The following is a 9,056-nucleotide window of genomic DNA, read 5'->3' on the forward strand; positions in this document are numbered from 1 at the left end:
TGTGGAATGCAGAAGGCGCTCAAATATTTAATGCTAGAAAATTCTCTAAATGGCAATGAAGGAAGAAAAAGAAAGAAAAGAAGGGGTCTCTGAAGGATTGTGCTCAGAAAAATAAAAACCAGGCAACTGACTGCCTCTCTGATCCACAGCTTGAGAGGGGCTTTGTTGTAAGCACTGTAACCCAGGTCTTCTTTGTTATGGCACCTTAACCTTTCCCAGCGGCACAAACAGGTAGATGATCCTTCAGCATAGACACAGTAGAGCTCATTTGTTCCTTCATCTCTAGGGGCCCAGTCAGCTGTGTATAACAAGTAAATGAAGACCTAGTGGCCATGATAGCCTGAGTAAGTTTAGGGAGCTCTTCAGCTGTCTGAGCTGTTTGTTACTGAGAGAGAGAGACAGACAGAGAGAGAGAGAGAGAGAGAGAGAGAGAGAGAGAGAGAGAGAGAGAGTCTGGTAGCTGTGTGGCAGAGACCTGTCATGGAACTAAGAGAGTCCTAGCATGAGAGATAAGGCCCCTGGGAGAAGCTAAGCTTCCAGTTCACTTGGAAGAGCAGGTGAAGAAGTCACACTCTACTCAAGGCTAGTGTGACCTTGAAAGAGAAATGCAAAGCTGAGTAAAAGAAACAGTGTGTCTTGTGTCTTCTGGGTGTCTTCCGGGCAGTGGGGAAATGAACAAGAAGGAGAGAGAGTAAAGTGTCACATCACCCCAGATAAGAGCAAGAATTAAGCCTTTCTCTGCCTTTGCCTACAAACTGGGCTTCCTGGGGCCTAGGACATCCGCAGAACAGATGTAACAAAGCTCAGGGACAAATAGAACCGTCTGAAGATTCATTCATGGAAAACTATGGAGTGCTGGCTCCTGTACCTTTAGGTTTCTAGGCCAAGTGGGCCTTCTCAGGCAGCTTTTTGTTTTTTGGGCCTTGGACACTAGTACAAATCCATCCTAAACTGTCCCAGATAGGCTTTACCAGTTAACAGCTTCATCAGTACCTGACACCAAGCCAGGAATATTACTTAGAGTTCCAGAAACTGGATTATTTCCCTGTATTCAATTCCCTCAGACTGCATCTGCCAGCTCTCCTTCTTTAATACAACGCTTCCTGCTCACATGCCTGACCCAGATCACCATTCTTCGGGAGGCCTTGGGATCCATTGACACACCTTCCAACCTTCCTGAAGGGATGCTTAGAGTTCCAGCCCTCACTTATGCTAGCTCTGGCCCCCTCAGGCTGCTCCTTAAAAATGTGTCTGCCAGCGCTTGAAAGCACAGGAAGCTGGGCCCTTCCTTCCCTAGAACATTCTGTGTTTTTGCATAAGCTCTGTGGAAAGCTGTACCTGGAGAGAATGAACTTTATCTGGCTTGTCTTGGAGCCCTGCTCCAGTTTGTCCCTTGCCTGCTCTGTGTCGCCAGTCTCTGGGATGACTTTCCTGTAGGTGTTAAATAGGGTCCACAGATGTTCAGGATGGTTCTAAGCTTCAAGGGATATTTGGGGAAATATTACAGCAGAGAATAAATATCAGGGTGTGGGGTTTAGATAGCCTGAATTCTTTCTATCCATCATCTCTCTCTCTACCTATCTTGCTTTTGTGCCTAACATCTTGGGCAAAATTACAGTCCTTCAACAGGCTGGCATTTTTCATAGGCAGCATCTAGTGATATGCAGCTATCAGCCACAGGGAATGAAAAAAGAAATCCCTGGGCAGTGGGTAGGCTTTGGTTTTTGTTCCCTTTTCCTGCCGGGGAAGATCTGTTTCCCCTGCCTGATTCACCCCGGGATGTACTTCCAGATATAGCCACGTGGTGGCGCATCAACTCTATACGTAACTCACTGGAGGACTTGTCTGAGATCTGGGTTAGCACCAAGAGCTTTTGGGTAACTGGAGAATGAGGGTGTGGACTCTTTTCTTCCTTCAAATTCAGAAAATCAGCCTGAATGGTCCTTCATGAGTGGCTGCAGAAAAGGCGGCCATTTTCGCAAGGTCCTCAGCCAAGTCCTTTAATCCGTTTCCCACCTTTTCCTCTACTGTAAGATGGGAGAAAATTGGTGACCAGACGGCTGTTGAGCTGCAATAATACAACTAGCCTTTTTTTTTTTTTTGTAGCTCACTCCAAGTTGCAAAGTAGATTGAACCAAGCATACTCCAGCACCCGAGAGGCTCTGCCTTATCTTGGTGACCCTCACAAGAGAACATCCAGCCTTTTCTCCAAGAAGGAACTCTGGCATGCTGTACCTTCTTGCTTTCGGGTCAGGGACGTCCCTGCATTTGACAAGCAATCTGTCATGAGAATGGCAGCCTGTTCTCTGGGGTTGAACTTCTTCCAACTGACTGTATCCCCAGAGGCAGAAGCTCGGCATGATAACACTCAAGGCTGGTGGCTCCAGTTCCTCAGCTCCCATCGTTCATCCTGCTCTTGGCCCTTCCTCTGCCTGTAACCATTGTGCATCTAACTGGCAGTTTGTTTTGTTGTTGTTTTGTTTTGTTTTGTTTTCTTAAGTTAAAAAAGGGACTCCTGCTTTGTTACATACACAATCTTTGAGATCAGTTGGTTTGAAAGGATCCAATGGCTTCCTCTGACTCGGCACTGTACTTGGAGGTTTTGTATGTGGTGAGATATTGCTCAGGAATGCATCTGCACTTACAGCCATCTAAAGGGAGGGCCTGGCTTGTCTCTGTGTGTCTCTGCGTCTTATAGCAGTGACGACAAATTCATCACTTCTCAGAGTGAGTATTAAGGCTGTAGAAGTGAGAAGAGAACTACAGACTGCTGAATTCAAGAGTCTTCTATTGTGCATCACATCAGAACATGACCTTCATGTCACCTCAGTGGTCCACTTTGACCCCACACGGGGGCTGACCTGTACTCTCCTGAGAGTAAATGTTGATGGGGGGAGTGCTTCTGTGTATGTTCATCTTATTGATTATTGAATAAAGTGCTTGTTTGGCCAATGAGGCAGCAAGTTAGACGGGACTAGGAGTCAAAGAGGATTCTGGGAAATGTAGTAGAGAAATGGTGATCCACCCAGGAAGTGACATAGCAAGGAGACTCATATTTAAGCAAGGAGAAACAGAAGTGTCCTTTTCCCCCTGGCCTCCTCCAGCAGCAGGATGTGAGCCACTGGCAAGAGAGGGCACCATCGAAAGGCATCCTCTATAAGATAAGTCTTATAAAATATATAGATTTATGATAATTAAGACTGAGCTAACAGATGAGAAATCCTAGTCATTGGCCAAGCAGCATTTGAACCTAATACAAGTTTCTGTGTATTAATTTGGGCCCTAACTTGGGCAGGTGGCTGGCGTAAAGCACACACGTGGAGGTGGGGCTCGACGGCTTTTGGCGGAAAGATTTATCGTAACAAGCTGTCTTCCCTTTTTAGATTTGTTCTTTGGGGACCTCAGGTTGTCCTTCCTTTAGTGACTTGCTGACTCACTGTGGTGTGCACAATGGCTAGGGAGTAAGAGGAACAGTCCTCCATGGGCTCAGGAATTCTGCTTATGCTCCCACCCCCATTGGCCTGGGAGGATTCTGAAGCCTTGGAAATAATGTTTCTTGCCACTAAATGGCTGTGAGCTTTCTTCAGCTGGGGCAATAGTCCTTCCTTAGTGACATACAAGGGAATTGGGCTATTGAGGTAGAAATGAGGTGAGGGGAAGCACACTTTTTAATCCCAGCACTTGGTGGCAGAGGCAGGAAGATCTCTGTGGGATTGAAAACATCCTGGTCTACATAATGAGTTCCATCCAGGGCTACATAGTGAGTCCTTGTCTAAAGAATAAAGAAAGACAATAAATTCTGTAAAAGACAAATGTGCACTTACTCATTTCTGATCAGTAAACTTGCACTTTGAGTTTGGTGGTGAAAATGTTTGATTCTTTAGTTTATTTTTAAGTGTTAGCATCTTTCTGCCGAAGCTTGCTGAAGAACGTTGTTGGGTGGTTTCTATCCTAATATCTCACCGTGGACACCAGGGGCCCTGAAAATGATCCACAGCAGCTGTCTCCCATTTTAACAGGAGTTGCCTGGACTTGGAGGCCCCTGAGCACCCCCCCCCCATTATAAGAAAATGGCAGGTGCCCCATCCCTTTCCCCAACTTGCATCACTCCCCATGTCTAGAAAAGAAAACTAGAAGGGTTCAGCTATGTGTCCATTAAAACTTACTGTGTTAGAACCTGAGAGCCAATGTGGTGGAATTGGGGCCAGGGAGCTGGGGGGGGATGATTCTGTCCAGTTAGCTCCTTCACAAGGATGGAATCTGTGCCCTCATTAGTTGGCTTGAGCTCAAGGGAACTAGGAGGTCCCATTGTGTCCTTCAGTCTTCTGGCATCTAAGAGCAATGTTTACTCCTCTTGTCAATGAGGCAGCAAGACAATAAGGGACACATGTCCCTCAGTAGACACCAGAAACTGGTGCTTGAACTTGGATTATCCAGTCTCCAGGACAATATGGAATCAATTTCTATTTTTAATAAGCTGTCCAGAGTGAGGTATTTTGGTATAGCAATGCACAGAGATGAAACTGGGAGTGAAAAGAGGAGACTGGTGAAAGAAGCATTGTATGTGGTACTTCTGCTTCCTCTGAGCATGGGGCACACCACGTGCGGGTGGAGGGGGTGGGTGCTCCAAGAAAATACAGATCGTGTTTTAGTCTCTAGAAGATTACTTGCCCATCTACTTTTCACTTAATTGAGGAGGGAGGAGGCAATTTGGGAGATGGTGAGGCTAGAAGAGGGTGTGGCCAAGACAAGGATACAAATGCCTCTTGTGGGCTTAGGGACCACAGTGGAAGGTAATGGAGTTTGGACCACTTAGGAGAGTTTCTAGCAGAGAGAATAACTCTAGTTGTGATTTGTAGAGATGGAGGCTGGGTAGACTAAGTAGGATGAATCAGAGCTGAATCTGAGGCAGGAAAGGAGGCATGGAGGGATGGAGGAAGGGAGGGAAGCTAAGGCCTGGGGTCTGCAAAGAGAACTCCCACATGGCCTCCTTGGCCTTGAAGAGACATGAACAGGAGGGGTGCTATACAAAAAGGAGATAACTTGAGAAGTGAAGTTGTTTATGAGTAGAGACCCCCAGTGGTGCGTTAAAGATGAGACACCATACCTTGACTTCTCCCTGCTTCCTGACAACATGCTAGAGAAACCATGCTTTGATGACAAAGAGGCAAAGTGGCTCAGGTCCTCTATGTCACTTCATCTCTCACTCCCCAGGGTCTAGGGCAAAAGTATGCTAAAGGCAGGAGATGAGGACTGTCAGCAAGTTTGACATTAAAGTTTCAACTGAACTGTTTTAAATAATAGGAAATGAAGATGAGGGTTTTGCAGTCTACTGAGGGTGTTATGAAGAGGTTCTACTGGGTAGAGCTTGGATCAAGATGGTAATTAAAGAAAAAGAAAAATGGCTTCATGTTCATATGGCATTAAACCGATAGAGAGAGAGCAAATATTTGTTACAAGTCCTTTAAAGGTACTTTATTCAAAATGATGCCCACATCCTTAAGAGAAAAAAAAAACAGTATAAATTGTAACTTCTTTTGTGCAGGAGGATTTATTGAAGTTTCTGGATTAAAAGACAAACCCTTCCCAACAGTAGTGTCTCCATCAAAGCCAATTATGAATGTTTGTTGGTTTTGACTTCTAGAAGTTTCATTTTTTTTTTTGTCAAGAGTTGGGGTAGTAAGTTAGGATTATTGGCCTAAACTTTCTTTGCTTAGTTTCTAAAAATAGGCTCAGCCAAGCACTGCAGGCTCACACTTGTTATCCCAGCACTCGGGAGGCTAAGACAGGAAGATCACCACAAGTTCAAAGCCAGCCTGGGATACACAGTGTAATAACCTGTCACTAACTAACCATTAGCTAGTGAACTAATCACTAGCTGGCTAGCTAACCACCTAATAGATTCAAAGTTCACCATGTATTCTAAAATTCATATTCAATTAAAATGTATCCAAATAGATTCAGGAATTAGGATATTGTTGGAGTCCAATTCCCAGGGTCCTCCAGAATTTACATGTTTTGACTTGTTCATCTCCCAAGGGCTTTACTCTTTAAGGGCTTAATAGGGCCATAGTACCTCAAGCAGGAAGAAATACATGTTCCTGGTGTGGATATGTTACGATAAATCTTTTCGGCAAATGCCACCCGAGCCCTACCGCCACGTGGGTGCTTTCCGCCAGTTGCCCAAGTTCTGCCTGCCAAGTTAGTGCCCCAAATAATACCCAGAGACTTATGTTAGGTACAAATGCTGCTTGGCCAATGACTAGGATTTCCTATCTGTTAGCTCAGTCTTAATTATCATAAATCTATATATTTTATAAGACTTATTTAGAATGCCTTCCATTGGCTTCCTCATCCAGGGATCACATGGTGACTCTGGAGGAAGAGAGAAGGGGGCCCACTTCCTTCTTGCCCTTGTTTATGAGTCTCCCTGCTATGTCACTTCCTGCGTGGATCGCCACTTCTTTACTACATTTCCCAGAATCCTCCTTGACTCCTAGTCCCTCCTAACTTGCTATCTCATTGGCCAAACAGTACTTTATTTATCATCCAGTAAGACAAACATATATACAGAAGCACTTCCCCCCATCATAAATACCAACTGTTCTCCTGCCCAGATGGTTACTCTTCTTGTTGGTTATTGGCCACCAACAGTGGCCTTAACCCTGCCCAACTATAAGCCCCTTTTCTGTTGCCCCTAACATGACATTGGTTTAGTCTAACTCACTAAATTCTCATGTTCAACCATGATGGTTGCTTTGTCCATTGTTCCTCTGCTTTCTCTCCTCTTTGAATATTTTCAGATGGAGTCACATTTGTTTTTAAACCATTTTCTTTCAGAGAATACATCATCATGGGTGAATGGAGTTAGGGTTTTTGTGTTTGTTTGTTTTTGCATTGGTTGGAACACATAGCTCAAAGTGTTAACCAGAGTGTCTTCTAGGGTTAAGGCATCTTTCTCCCTGTATATTCTTACAGTACCAGTTCATACTAAAGCATCATAGACCCAGGAACTTCTGACCTCACTTGGATAGTAGAGGCTGTGCTGCAGCCAATGTGTAGTGTAGTTAGAGTTTTCTAGAGGACTAGGTAATCCTGGAGTCATGAGAAAGGGAAGATGGGTGGAACAACAAAGCAGCTGGAATGTTGGGGACTGGGGGGAGATGAGTCCCAGACATGGTGAGGATTACAGAGGAGCTAGAGGTTGGTCCTCAAAACCTAGCACTCACTCCATTGTCCATGTGTAGCCTGTTGTTCATGGGGAGTCTCTCAGGATTTTGGTATGGTGAAGAAGGGGTATCAAAGGAAATCCAACTCCGTGTTCAGCGCTGCTTAAGATCATAAGATTTTCCTCTGAACCAGGAAAGCCATGGGCAGGCTTCCCATTATCTCACACTTCAGTGTATGTCATCCCATTGATCTTCAGGGTTGGCTTCTGATCTGAGTCATTCCGGAGCCAACTGTGCCAGCCTTGCAGGTGGCAGTGGACGGTTTTGCTGGAAGCTCAGTGGTCTGGCTTCTGGCTCCAAATTTTGTGCTCTAGCCTCAAATTCATGCTTGACTGATTTTGTAGAATTTACTATTTACAGTAAATATAGTGTATTTACAGATATATTTTCAAGTAGCCACTGGAATTTCTTGAATTAATTCTAGGGGAGGAGTTATACTTCCACATGTGTGTATATTACAAACATGTAGAAGATATGCCTCTATCATTTGAGGTCTTTGTAATATGGCTAGGGAATAATCTATGGAATTAGAAGGCTGAACTTAGCACTGACTTCTGACTAAGATATCTTACAAACCTTTCTTGGTCCCTGAATCTGTGCTTATATAGAGTACTAAAACTGAAGGTTCAACTGAGGCTACAGATATCGTTTACTAAAATGAGACACAAGAAAAGCAATGTAGGAAACTTTAAAAGTTAATGGTTAAGAATGGTGCCAGATTCATAGATAATCTGCTCAAATCACGTGTTGCCAATGTGTAGAAGGTAAATTTTAATTAAATGTTTTTTCTTCTTTGTGTGTGTGTGTGTGTGTGTGTGTGTGTGTGTGTGTGTTTGTGTGTCAGTGGTTCTCAACCTTTCTAATGCAGTGACCCTTTAATAAAGTTCCTCATGTTGTAGTGACCCCCAACCACAAAATTATTTTTTGTTACTACCTCATAACTGTAATTTATCTGTGTTTTCCAATCATCTTAAGTGACCTGGGTGAAAGAGCTGTTGGATCCTTTGACCCACAAGTTGAGAATGGCTGGTCTAGGGGATCAAATGAATCCTCTTTTTCTCTTTCCTTTCCTCCTCTTCCTCCTCTTCTTCTTCCTCCTCTTCCTCTCCCTCCTCCTCCTATTTCTTCTTCCTTACTTCCTGCCTTGTTGCAGGAGGAGAATGATCCAGCAGGGCTGCCAGGTGCTTCGCAGGATGTCTCAGGATTTCTTCCGTGTGTTCCTTGCAGGGAGGGAAAGCAAAGCTAGCCGTGGAGAGTCCAGGTTGTGTGTTTCAATGGGAGCAGTTTGCTAGCCCTGAGGATCAAGACTGCTAAGGGTCAGCGCTGAGAGGAGAAGGAGAACACCAACTTCTAGGGAGCCCCGGGGCAGGAAGAGCTCTGCAGGCAGCTCCCAGAAGACCCCAGGAAATACCTGAATCTTAAATAAGTAATCCCTAGAGGCCAGTGTGCAGTAACCTGTGCTGTGGAGCAATGACTCAGTGGGATTCAACTCTTTGCCCACAGGCTTCAGCCTACATGGTCCCAAAGGGGTAATGAGCACCGAGAGGTTTGCACTGTGGTGGAGAAAGAGCTCATTTTTTCTCTGCAGCCAAGGGAGGCTTCAGTAAGGGTGGGGGAGCACTGACGGTAGGGGAGCACTTAGAGTGGGGGAGGAGAGAGTATCTATTTTATTAATAGGACAGTTATCAAATACTTTGTGTTAAAAATCCTAAACTCTCTTACTGTGTTACTCAAAATGTTAAAGCTTTGGTCACTGTGGGTTTCCCCCCATTGATTCTCTGACACGCAACGCGTGCTCATTTCATGCGTATGTAGAGAGTGTTTTCA

At 44.7% G+C, this 9,056-nt stretch overlaps 1 protein-coding gene across 1 annotated transcript in view; it reads right to left on the reverse strand.

Annotated features, from left to right (window-relative positions):
- Positions 1–2,402, reverse strand: part of CUNH11orf53 (chromosome unknown C11orf53 homolog) — a 49,188-nt gene extending 46,786 nt beyond the window's left edge. Inside the window, exons 1-2 of the mRNA XM_027412318.2 lie at positions 2,236–2,402; positions 1,339–1,431 (exon numbers count right to left, since the gene is read on the reverse strand). Of these exons, the coding sequence (XP_027268119.2) occupies positions 1,339–1,431; positions 2,236–2,402 (260 nt within the window). The remainder of the gene's footprint in view (positions 1–1,338; positions 1,432–2,235) is intronic.
- Positions 2,403–9,056: the final 6,654 nt, after the last annotated feature.

Source organism: Cricetulus griseus, chromosome 4, assembly GCF_003668045.3.
Source record: "Cricetulus griseus strain 17A/GY chromosome 4, alternate assembly CriGri-PICRH-1.0, whole genome shotgun sequence".
NCBI classification, from domain to species: Eukaryota; Metazoa; Chordata; class Mammalia; order Rodentia; family Cricetidae; genus Cricetulus; species Cricetulus griseus.